Here is a 26,094-nt window from a genome sequence, read left to right as displayed (position 1 = left end):
AGTTTCTGTGAACTTTTTTGTCCATCCTACCATTTTAATGGAAATTTGGCTATTGTTTCCTCACCATATTTTCTTATGAGACTTTCAGAATCAAAAGATTCCTTGAAAAGAAACAAAAGCAAAATTGTCCCATTCCTCAGTGGATTAAAATGAAAAGTAACAATCAGATCAGGTACAATTTAAAGAGGAGACCCAGGAAAGGGGGCAACCTAGTTTTATAGAAAACTACCAGCACCTTGACTTACCTATTTATTCTGTATCAGGTCCAAACATTTTACCATACCATTAATGATACTTTGGAAAGTTGTCTGCTACAGTAAGGACATTTATTTTTTAAATTTACTTCATTAGGGTTTATTCCCACTTTTTTGTTTTCATAGATTGAATTGAGAAGTTCAGTAACAATTATTTACATGATATATTTTAAATTGCTGTCATCTATATCCTTGTTTGTGTAGTAATTACATATTTAAGTTTATACTGTAAGAGGCATTGTCATTAATGAAAGAACTTGCTGGACTTGCAATCAAGAGAAACTGTGTTTGAATCTTGCCTCAAACACTAGCTGCTAGAAGCAAAGTCTCAGCCTTTCTGAATGTGTTCCTTCCTGGAAACATGAAGATGAAGAGAGTACTGATCTCGTAGAACCGTTTTTGGAATCAAAAGAGATAATGAACAATGCCACTGGTAAGCCTTCAGTACTATACAATCAGGAGTTATTTCAACCAGATTGTGCTTGATTGATGAGGTGCTAATCAAAGGCATAATGAGAAGTAATCTGTTGACCCACCACTTATTTTACAGTTTCAGCCATCTTGTCTCCAAGCATTAGGAAGTTGTGATTTGATGTTGGCAATTTAAAGAATAGTATTTGTGTGTTTGGAGAACCCAGCCATTAAAGGAACTAGACCTGTTTCAGGTGAATTGCTTCTCACATAATCTATTGAAGATCCAATTCTGTTAACAAAGGACTTTTGTGGGGATAAAAAAGATAATGAAAAATTTTGCAGTGCAAATAATTCCAGAGATATTGGGAAGGAAGATAAGCTTGCTGGCTGACTTTGGGATAAGAGAAGGTACAGATTTAAAAGTGATTTTTTTTGTTGATTTGGTTTTTTGCTTCAATTTTTTTGAATTAATTATTTATATTTTAAAATTTTAGCAAGTGAGGCAAACTACCATTTAGGATAAAGGTTAATTTAGAAGATAAGTGAGATCTTTTAGAAAAATCTTTTTTTCTTTGATGATGGTTTAAATATGCTTTTACTGAGAGTAGTGGCAGGCAAATCTCTTCCCAATCCTGTGATTTATTAAATTTATAACTTATGCAAAGTTTCTTTGTAGTGTTCCTTAAATCTTCTCATAGCACCATCTAATGGTCAAATCTGGAACTGGTGAGATTTTCCTCCCCAAATAATTTTTCTTATCTATATTGGTGTATTTTCATAGAATTGTAGATCCTAATACCAATACAAATAACTTAGAAACTAAATGATTCTTATGCTTGTAGCTCTTCTATTCTAAAAGAAATCATCATGTAAGCTAAGGACATGTTAAAGTGCTGGAGAATAGTCTTTAGACCTTTTGATATGTGGATCTGGGGTTCAGAAGAGAGGTCTATAAGAAGGACTATAAGGACTGAAAATAAAGTTTTGGAAGTCTTCTTCAGAAGAGTGGTAGTTAAGGCTACCAGAATAAATGAGACTGAGAAGAGAGACAATGTAGAGAGAAAAGAAAAGTGGGCCAAAGACTACCACCTTGGGCAATGGTCATGTGAAGGATAAGGAATAAAATGGTAAAGAAAAAAAGAATCAGAAGGAATGGTAAAGAAATTCAGGAGAACATGACGCATCTCAACCAAAAGAGCATAGATTAATCTGTTGTAAAGCATGTTTGGAAGTCTCAGAACACTGGAAAAAAGTCATTTAGATTTAGTGACCAAAATGTCTAACCCTTGACTTCTGAGAAAGGAGATCGACTAAGTGTTGAAAGTTGGATTGCTAGAGACCAAAGGCAGAATCGGTAGTGGAAAAGTGGCATCTATTATGCATCACATCAATACTGATGCTACTGGAGATCAGTAGTGAGCAAAAATAAAGATGGCAGAAACAAAATGTGTGTACCTTGAAAGAGGATAGCTCATTAATGGATGGTAGTGTAACATCAGTGATAAGAAAGAGTATACTCACTCCTATTTTAATATATCTACTTCTCTAAGTCAACCAGGAAAATTTAGGAGGGAAAAAAATATTTACAATTGAAGAAAACTCAGCTGAATCTTGAAGAAGAATGATTTCATTTGGCGGTAATAAAGAGGGAATACATTGCAGGAATGAAAGATGGTCTACATCGACATATGAATGTGACATAAAACAGAACAAAACTGGAGAATAGAAAGTATTAGTTTGGCTAAAACCTGTAAAGCACAAAGAGGAATGATGGAAAAGAATGTGGGCATAGACTGCAGAGAGCTTTAATGATGAATTAGTAGAAGAGGGAGGTGATCAGGACTATACCCTAGGGATAATATTTTGGCAGTCACAGTAGGGACAGTATATAGAGACAAAAGATTGGAAATAAGGAAACAAATTTAAAAAATATTAGGCTGGAGGTGAAAAATATCTGAAATAGTACTGTAGCAATATGGATAAAGATGATGAATGGATGAAAATAGAGGAAAATTGGAACTTCCCCATGGCATTGGGTATGAAGGATGATGGAAAGAGAAAGGTCAAAGACAATTGAAGTATTGAGCCTTGGTGATGGTGGATGGTAATGCCATAAACAACATAAAGGAAAGTGGGAAGTTTTTTGGGAGAAATAGTTTTAGAAGAAGAGGGGCAGGATTTAACAGTGTCAAAAACTGCATAAAGGCAGAAGAGGATAAAGAATGAGGAAAAAACATCTAGCAATTTATAATGACCTTGGGGAAATCAGCTGCAGTCAAGTAGTGAGGTCAGAGGCTAGGTCTCAAACAACCAAAAAGGAAATGAAAGATGCAAAACTAGGGGAATCAGTGACTGCTTTCTAACAGTTTGGCAGTGAAGCCCAGGGGACTGGAAGGGTTATCATACAGTCCTGAGGCTTTTGTTTTTCTTTATTTTATTGCAATTTAGTAGATAGAGAAGCAGCTTTGGAACCAGAAAACCAGTTTCAAGTTCTGCTGCCAATCCAAATGGGCTGTGTGACCCTGGGGAAGTCACTTAACATCTCAGTGCTCTAGGGGACTCCTTAAGACTCCAAGTATCAGAAAAGATACCAACTTCCTTTGGTAAAGGGAGTTTATCACCTGGGAGTTCCATATAGTCAAAAAATCACAGGTAAAGTCCCAGGTCTTATCTTCTATTCTCTTTTGTTGTGGCATATAGGTGTGTAGGAATTAGGGAAGCATAAACAGATAGAGAGTGAGGATGATAGTGAGGAAGGCATTCTTAGTACTGGCATCAATGGCCTTTTCTTCTGGGGCGGGGCAGGATTAGTCAGTAAGCACTTGGTCATTAGATCCTTGGGAGCTATGCAAGCTCAAACTCTTGGCCAAGTAGCTCCAGGTTTTTCTCTCTCCTGGGCTTTATTACTGGATCATATAGGTGATCAATATGAAAACTGCTGGATTCTTGCTATCTGCCATATTCCCAGTGTCATTTAATGGATTTTTAAGTGTGTGTGTGGTATTTTATTTTATACTCAAGAACGCTCAAAGTATCAAAATTGGACTAAATTATTTTTCTTTAAATATTACTTAGAAATGAGTATGTATTTGTCTTGTAAATATAGAGCCATAACCTTTTTTAGCTTTATCTTTCACTCATCTCAATAGGAGAAATCTCCTGGGAGTTTTGCTTCATCAATAAAAATACAAGTAAGAAAAAAAGAAAAGAAAAAGAGCATGTCTAGGTAAACTTAACACAGCCTCATTTACCTCCTGTATTTTAAAGTCTTTGGCTTTTTTTTATTTAAAAGCCACATAAGTCAATCAACAGCCAATTCATTTTAGAAGTCAGTTTCGTGTCATTTAAGGGAGGTAACTTTAAATTTTATTCAAAGCATGCTATAAAAAGCAAGGCTACTACTCACAACGTGACATTTAAGAGCCTCCAATTATGTGATTTATTGGTAAATTCACATGTGTCTCATGCCATGAATGATATAAACAATGTTCCAGGTGTACCTCTGAGTTTTTAATTAAAAGGAATTTTCCTATGGGACAGATTTTTTAATAGGATCTGTTACTGTTTATATCTAGTAAATCAGCAATTCTTTAAGCTTTTTATAGTTGAACAGGTCCTAATTACATGGAATCTAGATTATTAGGAAAGCAGAGACTGGAAAAAGCAACACCCCAAACTCTTAATCGTGTTAGTTTTGAAAGCCTCTAGGTAAAAATATACAGCCAGTTATTCAATGAACCTTCCAAAGCTGATGGGTTCAAAGGAACCTTCTTAAAGCAATCAGAGAATGAGAAGGCAAAGGCCCCTGGTCAGTGAAAATGCTGAGTGATAAGTAAACATTTTCTGTCAATGTCGTTTCTGCATGGAGGCAGGAATTTATGTGAATGAATAGGCATATGAATATGATGCAAGGGTATAAGACCAATGCTCACATTTGCTGATGGGCAATTTTGGCGGATGTCATTTTTCATTCTGAAATCACATGAATACTGTTTAGTTACATATTCAACTTGCTCTACTTTGAGAAAATTCATGACTCCTCAAATCATAGTTCTCTTGAGTTGGGTAGTTATCTATATACTGAAAACAGTAGAAATTTAAAATAATTATCATATAACTTCTACCAGTGTTAGGCAGTCAATCGATTTTAGTTCAGAACTAACCTTGATTTTTGCCGGTCAGATTTTTAGGGCTCAAAGTTCTTTAGCTGTAGACAATGCCTACACACAATCTAAGAAAAAGGTCTTAAACTATTCTAAAGTCATTGGAAACATGCCAGTGTGGCATGTCTTAATGTCACCAGTTGTCTTTACTATTTCCTGAAGACGTTTAATGTCTCATTAGTAAGTCAAAAATGACTTGCCCTGGACCCCCACCTACTTGCTTACATTTGTACCAGACCCATTATTGAATGCATTTTTCTCCTGTGGTTGGATCATTTCCTTTTCCCTGCCCCTTTCTATGTACCTGGTAATGATGTATACAGAGGGTATCAATGAATTTCAATGACTCCAGTTGGGAATTATATGGGAGGCTCAAGTCTGGGAATGCTATAATCGAGATATGGTTAAGTCAGTGTAGTCAATGCCTTTGGGAAACATTTCCTTCATGAACCATCTCAGCTCTGCAATATTTACATGCAAAAGATATATTTGACCAAAACAAAGTATGCTTTTGTAGACATTTGAAATATAGATGTAATGGCAAAAAGGGCAATTCCAGAAAACATCAACATTACTAAAACAAAGTTAACTTTAATTTTTTGACCATAAAGACCTACTTTTCTTTCTTTGATACTAATAACTATAATTTGTATAACATTTTAAAGTTTGCCAAGATCTTTATAATATTTTTATCATATTTTTATTTATTTATTATTCTTATTTCATTTGATTCTTACAACAAGCCTATTATACAGATATATTACATTTTACAGAAGAGGAAATTTGGGCAGACACTGATTAAATTATTTGTCCAGCATCACTCAGCTAGTAAGTGCCAGATGTAGGACTTGAACTTGGATCTTTCAGATTCCTCGTCCAGAAATAATTCATAATTTTTTTTGCCAAATTAGCTCACTAAAATTTTAATAAGCACGTAGTAGTAGTCCTAGAAGTTTGCAGATGTTATCTTTCTAAATCCAGTTAATGAACAAATATATTTTATTCTTTATACTATATATTAGATCAAATGTAACCAATTATTAATATTAGCTAATTAATGTTGACATGGGCTGGCATTTTCCTTAAGACATAACTGAGCAATAGTTGGGTCTTCCCAACAGAATCTACTTGGCTTATGAATATTTATCTCCATTCTCCTTATTTTGAAGGTGTGGGCCCTTGAAATATAACATTATCCGTCTTTATCTTCCTTCTTCATCCTGACTATCTATACTTCTAATCAGAGAAAGAATCTGAAAATGTATTTATTATGATACCAATATTCTTGCCCCATTTTCCCCAAACACTTTGTCGCAACTTTTGGGTTTCTTGATTATGACCAGGACATGGGTTCTTTGTTTTGTTCACATTTTATTTGGATTAGTTCCACCACTTTTGTCCTGACCCACATCTTGCAGGTTCCTGATTTTTATCTCACCCTTAGTTAGCTTGAAATTTTAAAAGCATCAACAGTTTGAAAAAAATATCCTCAAATGAGCAAACATAATATTTTGTCACAAACAAAACAGAAGCATGACAGCAATATAGCTAAGGATAAAAACTGAATGTTGTGGTACATAGCTGAAATTGAAGAAGGAATTTAAGTAGGTTGGTTCTGTCTTAACGTAATATGCTAATGCCTGACTTTATATGATCTGGGGAAATTTCTCAACCAATATTTAGTAGGGATTGAATACTGAACACTCAAAAAATATTCAGAAACTTATTGCACAGTTTCTATTAGGACTTTTAAGCGTTATTATAATGTGAATAGTGGCCATACTAGTTTCTGGCTTGCTTACAAAGTTTTATTAAATGAAAAGTTTTTTAATATATTAATAACCTTATTAACTTGTTTCCAAAGCCTGTGGACCTACTCATTATCATATTTGTAGAATGTATATATTGATATTTGTCATAGAGGTTGTGTTTCAGTATTATTATTATTGATGATACTCATTAATCCATACCAAATGATTTATCTTTGGTCTTGTTTAAATAGTAAAGCATTTTTGTATTTTTTAAACTGAAAAAACATAAAAAAACATCAAAGGAACATTAAGCTGCCATAAAATAATAAAACAATCTTTTGTGCTATTTTCTTATTAAAATGAAATTATAAGCCAGGAAAATTATGGTAGTAGTCTAGACACTACTTTTATTTATTTAATTGATTTAGAATATTATTCCATGGTTACATGATCATGTTCTTTCCCTCTCTTCCTCCCTACCCCCTCCCAGAACTGACAAGCAATTCCACTGGGTTTTGCATGTATCATTGTTCAAAACCTATTTCCATATTATTAACATTTCCAGTAGAGTGATCATTTAAAGTAAGAATCCCCAAACATATCCCCATTTAACCATGTGATCAATCATGTTTTTCTTCTGCTTTTGTACTCATACAGTTCTTTCTCTGGATGTGGATAGCATTTTCTCATAAGTCCCGCAGAATTTTCCTGGATCAATGCATTGCTACTAGTAGCAAAGTTCATTATTTTTGATTGGGCCACAGTGTATCTGTCTCTGTATATAACGTTCTCCTGGTTCTGCTCCTTTCACTCTGCATCAATTCCTGGAAGCTGTTCTAGTTCACATAGAATTTCTCCCTTTCTTTATTCCTTTTGGCACAATAATATTCCATCACCAACATATTGTAATGATTAAAATGATAAAGGCTGATATTATAAGAGAAATTGATATTTTAATTGCCATGGCCATGTTGGTAAATATATATATGATCGCGCCTGACTCTATTTAAAAATGCCGCTTGTCTGTATCTCCACCCATCTTCCTACTCTTGCACGCCAGAGAGCCCGCTCAGGTAGCAAAAAAGGCCATCTCCAGCCCGCCCTCTGAATTTAAACTGCGCTATATGTTGGTTCCCTTTGTCTCACGTTTAACCGGAAACCCATTGGATCACGGAGAGTGTAGTCTCAAAGTTCCCCACATGTCCACAGGAAGTTTGTCAAACACTACATATCTTGAGGCTCAATATTTCCAAATAGAACCCCAAGTGATTTTAACTAACACAATATACCACAATTTATTCAGCCATTCCCCAATCGGACACCTCCTCATTTTCTGTTTTTGCTTTTGGTTTTTTTTTGTTTTTTGTTTTGTTTTGTTTTGTTTTTTGCCACCACAAAGAGTGTAGGTATAAATATTTTTGTAGATAAGAGTTTTTATTTCCTAGAAAAATGAACAGAGCTCAAGGGCCTTTTGTTGTAATGGTCATAACACAAGGAAGTCCACTTGGAAAATTGTTTCCATACAATTGCTTCTCTTTGGTGCTTCAATTGGACACAGAAGAGGAAGAATATTTTGTGTCATGCATATAGAATACTCTCAGTGTTGTTTGATCAATTTTGTGTACAGTAAATCCCCCTCGAAAGCACCTGCCCATAGTGTGGATACTGCCATGGTTCTTTCTGGACAAACCATGGTCCCATATGTTTGGTGATATAAAAATGCATCTCTCCCTAGGATATAGAAAGTCCATGATTTGTCCACTAATATTACTCCTCAAGTCAATGTTAAAATAGTAATATTTGTTGTTAATAAATTTGAACACTCAAATGGATATGAGATTGCAACAATAAGACTCTTCTTTCTAAAGATATAGATCAGGGAGCAGCTGGATAGCACAGTGGATTGAGAACCAGGCCTAGAGACAGGAGGTTCTAGGTTCAAATCTGGCCTCAGACACTTCCCAGCTGTGTAACCCTGGGCAAGTCACTTGACCCCCATTGCCCACCCTTACCACTCTTCTGGCTTGGAGCCAATACACAAGATGGAAGGTAAAGGTTTAAAAATAATAAAAATAAAGATATAGATCAGAATCCATCCATACCCACCCATCCTCTTCCAATATTCTTCATATCCTCCCCTAGGCTTTTATATGGGAGGGTGGAGGTAAGAGTTTACCCATGTACTGGAGATCTTTCTCATCATGAATGTCCCAAGGGATATTGTTTTTGATTGTCCCTTGTAATTTCCACATGACCATCTTTGCTCTAATGTCTTTGGCATTTTTCCCCCAAGGACTTTATTATGTTTTTTTTTAACATAAAACATTTTTATTCTAATTTTTCCAATTGTCTGCAGAATCTTTGATTTTTTGCAGAAATTATTCATAATTCCTTGTTTGTAATGCATTGTAACCTATTCATGCCCACAATGTACCTCTCAAAAATATTAATAACAAGAGTTTTTACAGAATTTAATTTAAAGTTTGCAAATGTTTACCTAAAATAAAGTCATGCTATGTTTACTTCAGCAGTTTATTGCATATTTAAAAAATAACTATTCCTTAAGGATAATATGGAGGAGAAAAAACTGCTTATATAATCGACTCCACCTGGATAATACTGTCAGAGTTTGAGAAAATCATTTTACTTGTTTGATTAGGAGATACTAACATTTTCAATTTTGCTATTCCACAAATTTATCGGGATTGACTCTGGCTAGGATTAAATTTCATAAAAAAAAAAAAAAAGAACCAGAATGATATAGTGGGGAAAAAAGAACAGGCTTGGTTTCAGAAGACATGAGTCTGAATCCTAGATTTGTCAATTCCTTGTGCTATGAATTTGGACTTCTTGGGTCCTAGTTTTCACATCAATTGAATGGGAATAATTGAGATGTACTGTATACCTTACCAATTTGTGATAGAAAAGCTCTGTAAAGTATAAAACAGTCTATTACCATTAGAAATAACTGTGGAGAACTAGTAGTGAATTATACCAAAGGATTTAAGTCCAAGAATGAGTCATAAATTATCCATCAGGACTTATATAGTTTCATCCTATAGCCTAATTGTTGACTGTGCTTCATTTGTACTGTTGTATTTGTTGCATCCTAAAGCAGAATTCTCTATGAGGAAAAGAAAAAGCACTGAAGTATATCCCCCCATGATTTTCTCAGTCATTTGATGAGTTTTATAGAAATCCGGTTTTGGTATAGGCTTCTATGTAGAAAAGAACAGTGAATAGGATTTAAATTGCCTTGCTAAAACGCCAGAGAGTGGGTTAAAAGCAGAATAGTGTGTTTTAAAAGCATTTATCTAGTAGATATACTCAGTTTTATTTTAAATTATGGACTTGGGTCTTTCAACACATATACATACTGTTTTGGGAACTGACTGTCAAATACCAGATGTATAAGAAGGATATGGAAGAGATAATGTAATAGCTGGCAGTTTAGTATAAATGTTTAGTAAAATTCCCTCAATATTCATTCAAAAGAAATCACATTTTCCATGTTTTCTAGTTTATGTTCCCAGCTATCAGAGAAAGGACAAACATTAATTTAAAAAGCAACCAAGTTAAAGAAAAGGTCAATACTGTGAAATATCTAGAATGTATACATCCCTACTCACTGCCAGAAGTAAAATTTCAGCCCAAGTCTTCTTAAATCTCAAATCTAGTATTCTATGTACTATATATGCTTTATGGGTTACAAATATACAAAGTAAATACTATCTTTTGTAGACTTTAATTACTTTCACAATTCTTTCATATATTTGATCCTCAGAACAAATTTTAATGTTTAGGGCAGATAGAATTAAAGCCTCCTTTAAAAGAGGAGAAAACAAATAATCAGAGTGGTTAATTAACTTTTCGAGTATTCCATGGCTAGTTAATTGCAGATGTGGGGCAGCACTTCTGAGCCTTAACACTCCTTGCAGGATACCATGTTGTTATTTGAGTGCATGTGTGAGAGAGAGATGTTATCATGTGCATAGATTTCAGCTGGAAAAGAAACCAGAGAACATCTATGCTAATGTCTGCATTTCTAGAGATGAGGAAAATGTGGCCCAGAAAGTTTAAGGGATTTGTCCAAGATCACACAGGTAGTTAAATAGCAGAGAATTTGGACCCAGATAGCCCTCTGATCCCAAGTCTTATTCTTTATGTTGATCTATTTAGTTACATATAGAATATAATTTAAATGTCATGAACTAGAGATATAATAGAGATGTCATTTTATATGATAGGTGTGATGGCATAGTAGATAGATGACTACCCTTGGAGTTAGGAAGTCCTAATTTTCAGTCCTGCCACCGGTATATGGGCAGTCCAGTACACTTCTTAGGAACTCCCTAACACCACAAGTTACAGATAAATTTCAGATTTTCATTGGTGGAGGAAGACAGAGGTTGACTCTCCATACTGATGAAATCATAGTTATCATCAATAGTCTCCCTCCCCTACTTCCTCACCCCAACTGGATGTAAAATTACCAGAATCTCCAAGACATTTTTAGAGACTGTTGACTAATGTAGTCTACTTCCCTATCTTTTTTTGGAGTCCTAATTAGATGTTCTGGCGCCTGGGGAAATGGACAGTTCTCTTCGAGAACTGAAGACTGGGGCATGAGGAAGGTTACTGCCAAACTATAATGAGACCCTAGAATGCAGTGGATTCATAATGGACTGGATATCTGTTGTCCAAGAAACAACCTACAATAGATCAATTCGAAGATACGCATCTCTAGACTGACTACAGTGTGATTAGTATTTTGGTAAAGACATTTCTAATAAGTTGTGTGGGGGTTTCTTTCAGCCACTGGAGAGAGAATTCACATCAATGAAACCACAAGTCTTTGAAATATTAAAGCAAATATTTCCTTTAACAAGTGTATCCATCATTTCCTATTATTTCCATGACATAAATGCAATTTTCTGTTTCAGTGTCCCACTGCCTTCAGTACGATTTCGGGCATATTTAAATTTTTAAAAGGAAGAAATGCAAAGAGAGATCAAATTGGACTCTGATAATCTTTAAACCTGAAGAACATTGCCATCACCCCCTGCCAATTTAGAGAGTTTTTATATTATTTACACAAGAAAATTCAGTAAAGAGTCACTAATTCCATTCTCTAATCTATCAGAACGGTCTATTAGAACTAGTCACTTCTCTGTCAACTTCAATTGTTTTCCCTCAGTTAATAGTGGAATGAGATTCTTTATTTCAGACTCTTTATAAACATTGGAAGGAATTACTATCTGCTTATACAACATTTGTTCATTCAACCATTTTTCAGTCCTGAAACAAATATTTATTAAATTTCTACTATGAGTAACATCCTACTTTTTTTTATAACTAAATAGGAAAGATGACAGGCACAAAGCCCACCAAAAAGCAAGGGAGACTATGATGGGAACCTCACAAGAGCATTAGTTTGAGGTTCAGCTCACTAAGGAAACAGGACCAGACTTAGAACCCAGATATCCCACAGAGTATGTCCAATGCCTAACCAGCTATGTAATATGGGGCAAGTCAAGTCACCTTTGTTTCCTCATCTTTTGAATGAATGGATTAGACTCTTTCATCTCTAAGGTCTATCTGTAGACTTCAAAGGCTTTTATTTTCCTTTATGAAACTGGGCTTCTCTTTCCTAGTAACCAACATATTGTCTATCCTATTCACTAAAATTGCTTTGGAGCCAGGTGAGAGCATGACACATTAACCTCATACTAGACACTACTTTAGGGCAACTAGGTGGTACAGTGGGTAGAGTGTCAAGTCTGGAGTCAAGAAGCTTCATCTTTATGAGTTTATATCTGGCTTTAGGCACTTAATAGCTTTTTTATATTGACCCTGGGCAAGTCACTTAACTCTGTTTGCCTCTCTCCATCTATAAAATGCACTGGAGAATGAGCAAAAACTCCAGGATCTTTGCCAAGAAAACCCCAAAAAGGGTCATGGATAATTGGACACAACTGAACAACAAAGATACTGTTTTACAGTTTGCAAAGTACTTAACCTTTGAGACAAAAATGCAATTATTATTACCTTCATTTTACAAGTAAGAATTTACTATGAGAGCAGGTATAGTGATTATCTTCCCCACCTCTCCCATTTCTCTTACAACCAGGATCTCAGGCATCCAGCTATAATGAGGGCCTCGAGGTCAAGAGCAATAGGACTTTAGAATATAGCCCATGGAGAGTGACATGAAAAGTTGGGGGTAAGTGGAGGGACTCAGTGTTAGAGTAACTGGTGAAGACAAGTACTCTGTAGTTATATGGAAATTCTCCTCATGTATATACACACATAAATAAAATGTTGCCAACTAGCAAATAGCCCCTGTCAGCCTGTGCAATTTAAATTCTTCCTTAATGACTAATATCCAATAGTCTAAAGAAGCATCCATATTTGTTTTATTTTATTTATCTTGTTAAAAAATTCGACTAAGGTATATTTTTTCCTCCATCCCATCTCTCCTACTCTTCAGGAGGAAAAAGATCAGAAAAACAAAACCTTTGCAACAAATGTGCATAATCAAATATACAAATTGCCACATTGGCCCTATCCAAAAATACATATTTCATTGTATATCAAGTCCATAACCATTTTTTCATGAAAAGCAAAGGAAGCATGCTTCATCTTTAGTTCACTAGCATCATAATGTGTCATTCTATTGATTGGAATTTTTAAGCCTTTCGAAATTCCTTCTTTTTTAATGTTGTTGTAATTGTATAAATTGTCCTTCAGATTCCAGTCACTTCAGTCTGAATTAGTTCATATGTTTTCCCAAGTTTCTTTGAAAAAGTCTCCTTTGTAATTTTTTATGATGCAGTGATATCTTATTATATTTACATAATTTGTTCCGTCATTCCTTATACTTTCCAATTCCTTGCCACTTCAAAAATAACTGTTATAAAAAATTGGGGGATATGAGTCTTTTTCTTCTTTCTTTGATATTTTTGGGGGTATGGCATGGCGAGGCCAAGAGTATGTACTCTTCAGGTGTAGTTCCAAAAGAGCCTTCAAATTTGTAAAAAAAAAAAAAAAAAAACCTCTATGAAATACAGTTATTGCTTCATCAAGATTTAGCAGAGTATAGATATAGATAACAATATTGATGTTTATATAGATATACGTGAGTATGAAGATATCTATATACTATTGATTTTGTGGTCTTGGTCTTAATGAAAAAAGCCAGGGATGATTATAGATGATGACCACCATAACAGTAGTAATGCCTATATAGGGTTTGGTTTTTGAAGTAGTTCATTTCATTAAAATCTTTTGAACCTTATATTAGCCTTTAGAAGCAGCATGGTGGAATAGTGGATGGAGAACTCATTTTGGGATGAAGAAGACTTGAGTTTAAGCTTTGCCTCTGACTCATAGTGAATTTAAAAGCCCCATCTGACGTTAATTCCCTATATAACCTTGAAAAAAATACTTTACCTCCCTGGACCACAGTTTCCTCTTCTGGAAAATGTTGGGGTTGGACTAGATAGGCTCTCAAGTCCCTTTAGAGTATAGACTATAAACTAAAGTTTTTCTAAAGTTTAGACTATAACTCTAATATTTTAGCATAATAGGGCAGAGATGAAAGAAAGGCTGTTTTAAAGTTTCTCTCAATCATACAATTACATAATAGAAAATCTAGAATTTATAGAACTATTTTTAAAAGAGTTGTAAAAAACTATAGTGTGATTTATTTTTTAATTAATATTTGATTATGTTAGCTCTCATTATTTCAGGAGCATTTTCTTGTGGTCAAAACACACTCTTGGCAATCAATATCTGTATTGAAAGTATAATGGTCATACAATCTTGAACTTTTCATGGTGCCAGGCACAGAGTAGGTGCTTAATAAATGCTTTTAACTGATTAGTTGAGTCCAAAATAAGCGAAATTAGTCTTTGGACATATATCCTTAATTTGCTTCCTTAAATCTATCAAGATGCTGACTTAGTGAAATGGTTCATTCACTGTTATATATTTATGAATGGTCAATGTATGTGACTTCTACACATTCAACTTTCCATTTATAGTCTGTCTTGATGTCAAGCTGTAATCCAGTGCACATCTCATTGCATGGTTAGCTTTATAACCTACTACTTGTTATTCATCAGTGAATTTTATTATCTTAATAGTTTAAGCTTTAATTAGGAGACTAACTATATTGCTGATATAAATTTCTGGAGCCAATTTAAAGTGGTGTGGCATTACTCATGTATGTGTGCAACAAATTGGTATCAAATAATTAATCACATAAAATTAATAATAATAATAGTTGACATTTATAGAGAACTTTTAAGTTTGTGATGAGCTTTACATGCATTATTTCATTTGTTGCTAATAACAACCTAATGAAGTAGGTGATATTATTCTCCCCGTTTTATAGATGAAGAAACTGAGACCCAGAGAGATTAAGTAACTTGTCCAGACACAAGTCTCCTGACTCTAAGTCTAGCTTACTGTATTTGTTAGATGTCTTAAACTCAATATATCCAACATGGAATGCATAATCAACTCCTCACTATCTCTCACTCTGTTGTCAAGGTCTACCTATTTATCCTTTACATCTCTCCAATATACCACCCCCTTCTGTCCTCTGACATTGTCACCACTCCAGTGCAGGTCCTCATCACCTCTTGCCTGTACTCTTTCAATAAGTCTGCTGGCTGCCCACCTCAAGTCTCTCCCCACTTCGATCCATCCCCAATTCAGCCACCAAAATTATCTTTCTAAAGCCCAGATCTGATTGTGTCACCAATACTTGCTCTCCACACTCACAACCCTACCTAATCAATAAACTCCTGTGACTTTCTATTGCCTCCAGGACCAAATACAAAATATTCTGTCTGGCATTCAAAGCGCTTCAGTTCTGTCAGGCTCCTCATGATTCCTCTTGGTATTTTCTTGACAAAGATAATGGAGTGGCTTGACATTTCCTTATTCAGCTCATTTTACAGATGAGGAAACTGAGGCAAATAGGACAAAGTGATTTGCTCAAGGTCACATAGCTAGCATTTGAGGCCACATTTGAATTCAAGCCTTTTTGACTCCAGGTCTTGCCTTTTATTCACTACATCACCTAGCTGCCCTCTCCTACCCTTCCATTCTTCTTATACCTTCCCCACCACCACATACTCTTAAATTCAGTGACAGTGACAGTAGCCTCCAGGCTATTTTTCCAATAAGTTGCCCCCTGTCTTAGCTTCAATCATTTTCTCCAGCTATCTCTGATGCCCAGAATGTTCTCCCTCTTCCACTTTGCCTACTGACAACCATGGCTGACCCCCATGTCTTCCTTTAGGTCCCAACTAAAATCTCTTTTTTCCCCTGGAAGTCTTGTCTTCCCTCTATTAATTATATGCTATCTGTTCTGTATATAGCTTGTTTGCATGCTGTCTCCCCCATTTGATTGCAGCTTCTTGAGGGCAGGAACTGTCTTGATTTTTTGTGTCCCTAATGCTTAGGACTGTGTTCTTGATTAATGTTTATTGGTTGGTTGATTGATTGATTTTTCACTGAGGTATATTTAAATGCAATTGATGAGTGCTAGTTGTGAAGTCAGGAAGACCTGAGTTGAAGTTCTGCTTTTGGAACTTATTGTGTGTGCTGAGAGCAATTTCCTAGAACTTTTCTACTGAGTCAGAGATGGGTTACCATTTTGGTGGAAAGAGTTTTCACACTATAGTACCATTCATGCACGTATTTGATTAGAAAAGTATCATCTTAAAACATCTTGATCAGCTAAATTGGTCAGATTTAACATGGAAATGATTGTATGCTTGCTGGCAATTTCCCCCTTTGCCCTACTCAAACTTTCTTTTTGAATTACACTAGTTAATTAGTACGCAATTAGCCCATTTCTATCTTTGCTACAAAAATAAAAGGAATACATGGGCATTTCAATTCTTTGTCTCTTGTGATTTCTGAGCAAAGAAACTAACTTAATATGCCTCCTTATCTGTAATCTTCTCCAAACAGTATGATTTGAAGGATTCTTTTATTTTGGTGCATTTGAATATAACAATTCTTTATTAAAAAGGAACCTTATAAAATAGGCTACCCTTTGTGAGTTGAATCACACTGTGCTAAATAATGAGATATGGGAATACTGTGAACAGCTTGACTTGTCCTGACTATTACTTAAGAGTTTGAAGTGTTTTAAGCGAGACTATGTCACCATTAATGAGAACTGCACAAGAGGGAAAATCACTTAAGGGCTTTGTTATGTTTTGAGAGTTCAATAAAGCTGTTGGGTTAAAAAAATAATAATAACATCATGTTTCAACATTATTAGGACCAATGAACATTACAGAATACTGGTATGGAAAACAAACTATTTAGAGTATGAGAATGTTAGAGCTGAACGAGACCTTAGAAATCATTTTGTCCAGTCCTCTCTTTTTTTGGTAGATATAACCTAGAAAAGAGATATGATTTATTTAGCCCCAGTTATGTAGAATATAAACTCCTTGAAGGAAGTGGCTATTTTTATTTTTGATTCATAATTTGATTTCAATTCAATTCGAATCAATTCCAAATTTGATTCATATCCCCAGTGCCACAGTCATTGGCACCTAATAAACATTTAATAACTGCTTTTGTTTCCAATGGAACTTTTTGAATGGGAATTAGAATCCACACCTCAAGACTCCCAGGATGATATTCTTTAGACTGCACAATGATGCAAACAGGAAATTAACTTTAGGCCTCTATGTGGCTAACATATATTATTATAGCCTGTATTTCTTCACTATAGGTCCACTTTCCTAATTTTCTTGGAGATAACGTGGGTTGAGGGGGAAGGATTTGTGTCACTGAAGTTACGGTATCAATTATTGTTGTGACTCTTTGTGGACCAGAGCATGCCAGTATTGTCCATGGGGTCTTCTTAGCAAGGAACCTGGAGTAACTTATTATTTCCTTGTCCAGCTTATTTTATAGATGAGGAATGTGAGGCCAACAGAGTTAAATGACTTGCCCAGGGTCACATAGCTATAAATGACTGAAGCCAAATTTGATCGATCAATTATTACCAATATTTAATTGATCATTTTACTATTGTATAAAGTCAGTCTCCCTGCTCCCCAATTTTGTGGTGTTACAAAACTACAGCTAGGTGGCACAGTGGATAGAGTGCCAGACCTGAGATCAAGAAGACTCATCTTCCTGAATTCAAGTGTGGCCTCAAACACTAGCTGTGTAACACTGGGCAAGTCATTTAACTCTCTTTGCCTCAGTGTCCTCAACTGTAAAATAATCTGGAGAAGGAAATGACAAAGAAAACCTCAAGTGGGGTCAAGAAGAGTCAAACATGACTGAAAACTGAACTGAACTGAACAACATGGAAGCCTACCTTGAATTTGTTCCATTTAGACTATAACTTCCTTGAGGGCAGGGATTGTTTCATATTTGTCTTGGTATCTCCAGCACATAGCATAGTCTTCTAGTACGTGGTGCATTATCAGCTCTAAGTTAACATTTGTTGATTGAGCGCTATCAGAAAAGTTGCAAATATGATTATATATTTCAAAGTTATTCTATAGTTTGATATCATCATTGGGAGCAGGTAGTGGGGCAGAAGGCTGAGGGAACATCTCCAAATAGTAGGGTAACTGTCTCATTTTTTTTAACCTTCCAGAATTACATCTTCCAGTTGTTCCTTCTGTATGTCTGAATGATCACACACAGGTAAAACTGAGCACTTCAAACCATCCTTCAATGACAGAGAAGTCTAACGGGAAACCCCCCGTACCCCAAAGGTCATTCTGGAACTGGCCTCATCCTGAACAGCTGTAAGTTCATCACTTTGGATTTTCAGGTTCGACCCCTAAAAAGAAGGAATAAACAAGCAAGAAAACACAGAGTGGATTTGGGGAGTTGACATGCTTGATATGAATATATTTCATTACTTAAACTTGTCGGTGTTTGGATTCATAACTAAAGATGATTCCATCTTTGATTTTTCTCTGAATCTCATCTATCATAGACAAGCTTTGCAGTTGACAGGGCTCCTAAGCAGTAAGATTTCTTAAAGGAAACTGAATTAAAAATTTCAAATTGCATTGGAAAACTATTTAAAAATCCTCTGATTTCTTTTTATATTCAAATGACATGTACTATGACTTTGTTTTAGAATTATTTAATTTTCTTTGTCATTAAGTTATATTTTATATTTTCCTTTGTCTAAGCCAAACAGTGACATATAATATACCAAAGTGATAACAGTGATGGAAACTGTCAGGAATATCAAGCTTTATGGTTTACAAAGCATGTAACAGAAAAACATTCCTTTAAATACCACAAGGAAAGGATTCAAGTTGAAGTCTTCTCTAGAGTTAATAATTTTTTTTTCCATTTCTTGTCCAGGGTTTAGATGCTCTTCCCCTCCACCTTTTTTTTTAATCATCATTGAGTACCATTCTATTCCTAGCTTTTATTCACTAAGCAGCCATGTGCTTATAGGATTAGAAATGGACTCTATTATTGACTTTACAAATATTCATTTTAAAATAAGAGCAATCCACTCACAGTGAACAATTGTATTTTTTTAAGTAAAAAGCATCAGTGCAGAAAAAAATATAACTCTTTAGATTTTGGTGTCTTATGAGAACATATATTGTGAGAACTGTATATTTGCTTTTTCTCAAATGCCATGAAATATTTGCTATTTTCTTTTGGGAAGGAAAATTCAATTTTCTTAATATTATATGCATTGAAGAAACTTAATTGCCTTGGGGTATTGTATGTTTCTACTGATGGATTTAGCTAATGGATAATCTATAAATTTATTGGTGACTTGATGTAATCAAAGAAAGAGGGACAGAGACAAAGAATATATATCAGAAAATATGTATATGTATATAATACACATATATACATAGAAAGAGGGTAAGAATTACTTGCCAAGAAGTCATTCCAAATAACTCAGAAATATGCATCACATGTTTTGTGGTATGCACTCCCAACTCTGGTTTTATGGCTAGTGTGGATAAACAAAATATTTTTAAAGCGTTTAATTACTTAATTCAGTGATGGCCAAACTTTTTAAAGAGGGGGCCAAAGGAAAGGAAATGCTCATCTGTCAATCTGTTTCTAAGGAAACTCTTTCAAAGTTTCATTGTATTGTATCCTACTCATTGTATTTGTCAGATTAGGAATAATATCATGCTACTAGATAGAACATATCAGGGGGCCGCATCTGGCCCATTGGACGTAGTTTGCCCATTACTGAATTAATTAATTTTTAACATTCATTAGAAAAAAGATTTTGAATTCCAAATTTTCTCTCTCCCTTTAGTCCCTCTCTCAACCATTGAGAAGGCACAATATACCATTATTCATGTGAAATCATGTAAAATATTTTCATGTTAGGCAGGTTGCAAAAAAAAAAAAAAGCAAGAACAATAAAGTGAAAAATAATGTGCTTCAATCTGCACTCAGAGTGCATCAATTCTCTCTCTGGAGGTAGATAGTATTTTTCATCATGAATTCTTTGGAATTATCTTGGGCTTGTGTTAGTTAATCAGAGCGGCTTTGTTTCACAGCTGACCATCATTCCTTTGCTGTTGTTACTGCATATGATGCTTCTGTGGTTCTGCTCACTTCATTTTGCATTGGTACATAGAAACCTTCTCTGGTTCTTCTGAAACCATTCTTAGTCATTTCTTAGAGCACAACAGCACTTCATCACAATTACATATATCACAACTTATTCGCCCATCCCCTCATTAACAAACGTGCTCTCACTTTCCACAGAATGTCACCGGTGTTTTAAATCATTTGCCTTCTCAAAGGGAAGGAGAAAGAATTTGGAACTCAAAATTAAAAAAAAAAAAAAAGTCAAATCTTTTTGCTAAATGTAATTGAGAAAAAATGAAAGGATTAAATGTAAAAAAAATAGATCTGCTACAAATATTTTTGTACATGTGGATCCTTTTCCTCTATCTTTGATATCTTTGGGATACAGACCTAGTAGTGGTGTTGCTGGGTCAAAGGATAGGCTCAGTTTTATAGCTCTTTGGGCATAGCGCGAATAATTGAAATCTAGAAATATTCCTCAAATTTGATATTATCTCCCCCGAACATACACCTTATCACATTACTTTTATCAAACTTATCATGAACAGAAAAATTGAGGAAGGTTTGTCTCCTCTGCCACCATACAACCTCTGGTAATGGTGATAACAGGTATTAACATTGTTAAAAACCAGGTGAAAGGGAGAAGGTGGTTAAACACCTAAGCTGATATACAAATTGCTAATCAGCCTCTAACTAATAAGCTTCGAATTTGAATTTATTATTCTTGCTTTTCAGGAATCAAACCCCAGCCCCTGTGACACATAAGCAGTTTTTTAAAGCCAAAGACCTGTCTGTGATCATTAAAGCATATGTGCTGGTGACATCTTTAACGCCTCTGCGGGCCTTCATTCATTCAACTGGTACCATTTGGAATCCACCCAAGAAAAAACGTTTCACTGTCAAGGTAACACTTCTATTAAAGCTGTTATTTTGCTCAAAGTGAACGGAATAAAAATAAAACTACTTGAATAACCTTTCTCTGACCTTTATGATTATCAATTCCCATTGAACGGAGAATCAGCCTTTTTATTGCTGCATGCAGAGATTTTCATTTAATAGAACCAGAGACCATGTTCAGAAATGACCTGGAAAGTGTCATTCACTAGGGACTACTAGGGATATATTTATTTTTTTTTCTAAACTCATCATTTTAGTTCAATTTTTTTGGACTTGTCATAGAAACTACTTCTCAGGCATAGTGCTGATATCTTTTACAAAAATGGTCATCAATGTAGCAAAATAAAAGCAGAATTATTTTCCCTTATCAATTTTTTTAGCCTGCACAGTAGGGAATTCAGTGATCATATTGTTATAATTATGAAATTAAAAGCATTCATGGAACATTAAAGACATGGTAGAGTTTTGCCCTTCAAGTACAGCAGAATTGCACAATTAGATTTTAAAATTAGCACTTTCTATGCTGCCTGAGGGAGTAGATATGGTCCTAAGGAAATCAAAGATTGAAAAAGAGACTACACAAGAAGTATACACAGAAGAAGTCCTTAAAACACAATTTTGAGAATGTGCTAGAATATGTACTTAACATGTTTTAAAGAATTCCAGATATGAGAAAACCTCTGATATTATTACTTCAAAAGATAACCAAAAATGTCAATGACTTTAACAACTTTTCCATCCATTTAAAATTGGTGAGATGATAAATAATCTATGTACTGTCAGTGACATTGTTTAGTGGAGTATGAGAAGAAAATAAGCAGGCTTTCACAGGTGCTATTCTGCCAGAGAACACATCTTTACCATAACACAACTGACTGAAAGGCATAGAAAATGCACGATCTCACTATATATATTTCTTTGTGACTATAAAAAGGCATGGGATTTTGTAGGGCAAAATCTACCTATGGACTTTCCTAATGACAGGAATCCCATTAGTTTCAACTTCTTTGCTAACAAACAAACACTTACCCACATAGATGCACAAGTATATGTATGTATGTATGTATGTATGTATGTATGTATATATATATATATATATAGTATGTATGGGTCTATGTTCTTTGTCTTTGATATCTTTGGAGTATAGACCTCATAGTGATATTGATGGATCAAAAATATAACAATTTAACTCATTTCGTTGCTTAAATCTCTGATTATTAATATTGAACCAATAATAAAACTGGAAGATAAACGCTCACGAAAAAGATACTCTTTACTCTTAAGGGAGAGGAGTAGTGTGAAATCCAAGTTAAAGCAAGATTTCCAATATTGTATGAGAACCTTTTCTAGGGGATACTTATTTTTTGAATTATATTGTATTTATTGCATAAAGCACTGGACTATTACACAAATGCCTTTGTAAGATCTGTAGTTATATAAAAAGAATTTAATAAAACCAAATGGATGATGAATACTTGTTGTCTAGATTATAATAGAGCACCAGATGAATAATATATAGAACTCATGTTCAGAGACATACAATATCAAGATCTCTCTCTCTCCCTCCCTCCCCCTCTCTCTCTCTCTCTCTCTCTCTATATATATATATATATATGTATATATATATATGTATATGTGTGCATATATATAGCTATAGGAATAGCTATATCTATAAATGTGCCTATATCTTTAGGTATAGAAATATAAATATACATCAATAGATAGATATATAGGTAAAGATAGATAAATAGACATAGACATAGAAATAGAAATAGATATAGATATAGACATAGAGAGGGATCCTGAATTGACACCATAATTTAAAAAGGAGGAATAAAGTAGACAGGGTTGTTTTGGGGCAATTGTACTATTTTTTAAATGATTCAACTTCTCCCTAAGATAATATCTGACTGCTAGTCCTAAAATACTACAATCACCAAAGAACAAAAGTTGAAAGGGCAATAGAGAGGCATATGGTGATCATGATCAGACTGCAATACATTATGAATTATCCTTTATGCAGAAAGTGTTATAAAAATGTCCTCAGAGAAATGTATGACTGGAACAAAAAGCGAGCCACACAATAAGAATGAAGAATGGCTAATGGACTTCTGGAATACTTCATTTGTATCCTGGAAAATATCAAGAGAATATAAAGATGGCCCTCAGAAGTTTGGATGAATGTCCCCTGCTGAATTTATTGGTGGCCACAAGTAATAGCTATACAAGATGGGTATGCATTGAATAAATTGTAATTTGCATAGTAGGAGGAAAACACATTGAAAACATCATAGATCTGGTAAAATATCAAGTGCCCTGCCCCAGATAGATCCTTAATTAACATTCAGTTGTTTTGATTTCCTAAATTGTTAACATAATTTAGCTAGCCATGATTTTGAAGAGGGATGGGAATGTTTTCAAAGAGGAAAAAAATTCAATAATTCCTTAGATTCAGAATAAACCAGATCACCTCAACTGAAAAAGGAGTTTAAAGGATATATATATATGTATATATATATATATATATATATATTTAATAGAGAAAAGGTAAAGGGGAGACCACCAAATATAAAGAACAGAAAACGCTGAGTAGATGATTGTCTCTGTCTCAAGACAGAGTTCAAAAGTCAGTAAACTTGATATGGAAATTGGTCAAGTTTAAATTTTGAATCTTCAGTCAAAACTTTCAAAAAATCCCAAATAAACAAACCTCCCAGAGCATTTCTTCTGAGATTCAGGGTTAGCTTTGCTGGTGTTTACATCTATAGTCAGAGAATCATAATTTGGCTTCCTTTTCAAAGAGAGACACGGACGTCTCCAATAATGGAAATATTTCCTTTTTATTTATAGTGGAAAAGTAGAGTCTAATAATATCCTCCTTTCCTTCATCAGGTTGGGAATCTTTGGTGTAATTTTCTCTCAGCTAATCTTTTAAGGAGTCACAGCTGGTAATTTGTACTTTCTTGTGTAGGATTGTTTGTTGTCGTTGTTGTTGTTGTTGTTGTTGTTGTTGTTGTTGTTTTATTGCTTCTTCTCCCTGGAATGCTTTTCTTTTACTTTGTAATCTGCAAAAATAAACAAAAAGCCTAGAGTTTTGTGGACCTGTTCCTTTAAGAGGAAACAAAAGAAGAGAAAACTTTCAATGTTTTGGCTCCCTTTAGATTTCCATTCTTTATTCACTACATTGTTTCTTATTCATCATTTTTTAGTACCTGTGGGACAAATGCCAGATGTAGTGGTGGTACAGAAAATTATGCAAATCTCCTCATTCCTTTCCTCACTTTGGGATTTGTATTTTCCAGGGTAAGGCTGACATTTCCTGTATATTACGGTAAGCCTGCTGTCGAAGGGAGACAGTGCAGAAGGCAGGCTTCCATGGTAAATGAGCAAGAGGGCAATTATTTCCTTAATATGCCAGAATTCTACTTGATGCTGTAGATAGGCTTCCAGCATATGAGAAAATATTTCATTCACACTCCAGTATTTATGGCTTCTGCTAGAAAACTAGCTTATACTTGCTCTCATTAAATCACCCATTCTTCCTTCCAAACAGTCCTTCTGCCCAATACCTTGGGGTGAAAAAAAATGCAGCCGAAACCTTTTTGAAACACTGGTTTTTGGAGGCAAGACGAATACACTCCTCTTAGGCTACCCAGGTTGCATCAGGGCTTTACCGTATACAGTTGTTATGTTTGGAGGAAGACAATTTGACCCGGAGTATATATAAAACCTGGCAATAATGAGCCAGGCTATTACCATTTAAGTATATAGCAGTTTGGATTGTGACTTTATCCCCTTCTCTAATGAGTCCCGAATTTAAAGGTCCAGGTTACTAGTCAGATCAGTAGGGGTTTATGTACCGAGCGCACTGAGGCAAGCCTGCTAGGCAGGTTATCATTGGTCATTTATAGAACATTCTGACAGCTGAAGGAGGAATGAAAGCAATAACAGATATAACTATGAGCTCATTTATTTCCAATCAGGTCTGCTGCTGTGATACTTTATCTTCTAAAGCTTTAGTGGGAGTTGGGAAAATAGGAAGAATTATTGGTACAGTGATGTGAATTTAAATATAAATTTGGAAAATGATGGGGAAAAAAGGACTACATTTAACTAAATGTTGAAAAATACTCTAAACCCAACATCTTACGTATATAAAATGAAAAGAAGTAAGAATTTGAGAGTTAGCTGTTTTCTGAAGGTCATTTCAATTTAAAAAATAAAATTAAAGTAAAAGCTATGTCTTAGAGTATGCTTACTATAGTTTGTGATATGACATTAAATCATATTTCTTTTTGCAGTTTACTTGGTTTTAGAAAGGATGCTATGTATTTCCATGGGGCTTTGATAACACCATTTATTCAAGAATTGGATGAATAAAGCATATTTTCCAAAATAGAATATTTGGGCTATTTCTAGAGGTAGAACAGCATCAGAATCTTTTCAAAGGTCACTTTTGACCATTTGATTAAAGGTTGTTCCAGGGTTATAACCAAACTGAGCACTTGGGGATTCCTGGATTCAAGCTGGAATCTTTGGAGCACCATTTCATATTAAGTGGGAGTACAGGTCCCCCATAAATGTCAATGAAAATCTGGATGAAGCAGGACTGCAGCCACTATCTGTTTTAAACTCTGTGCACCCCAGTAAAAATGTTAGAAAGCAGAACTCCTTTGCCCTTGGCTAGCTGCAAAATGAACATATCATTAATGAAGAAACCATTTTCATGACCTTCTTCACAATTGATGGGCTGTCCAGTCAGTGTTCATACATATGACTGGAGCTGATTACTTTACTTGAAAATTATAGCTAGAATGATTTTAGATTTCTGCTGCAAGGCATCTAGACATAGCTTTAATTTGTCCATTGGTGAGACAATCTGAAAGAAGTCACTGTTTGATTATATAACATTTATTTGAAGTCATTTTTGAAACATAGGATGTTAGAATGGAAGGAAACAGAGACCTCCAAGGACAGACATCACATTTTTAAATTGAGGAGATTGAGCCTAGGTGAGTTTTCTGA

General features: G+C 34.7%; 1 protein-coding gene across 1 annotated transcript in view; it reads left to right on the top strand.

Moving 5' to 3' along the window:
• Nucleotides 1–26,094, top strand: part of CPED1 (cadherin like and PC-esterase domain containing 1) — a 411,868-nt gene that overhangs the window by 121,759 nt on the left and 264,015 nt on the right. Inside the window, exons 5-6 of the mRNA XM_044678790.1 lie at nt 18,233–18,386; nt 20,908–21,076. Of these exons, the coding sequence (XP_044534725.1) occupies nt 18,233–18,386; nt 20,908–21,076 (323 nt within the window). The remainder of the gene's footprint in view (nt 1–18,232; nt 18,387–20,907; nt 21,077–26,094) is intronic.

The sequence above is a fragment of the Gracilinanus agilis genome, chromosome 5 (genome assembly GCF_016433145.1).
Source record: "Gracilinanus agilis isolate LMUSP501 chromosome 5, AgileGrace, whole genome shotgun sequence".
In the NCBI taxonomy this organism is placed as follows: domain Eukaryota; kingdom Metazoa; phylum Chordata; class Mammalia; order Didelphimorphia; family Didelphidae; genus Gracilinanus; species Gracilinanus agilis.
The sequence above is the reverse complement of the archived record's forward strand: the minus strand, read 5'-3'. Positions and strand labels throughout refer to the sequence as shown.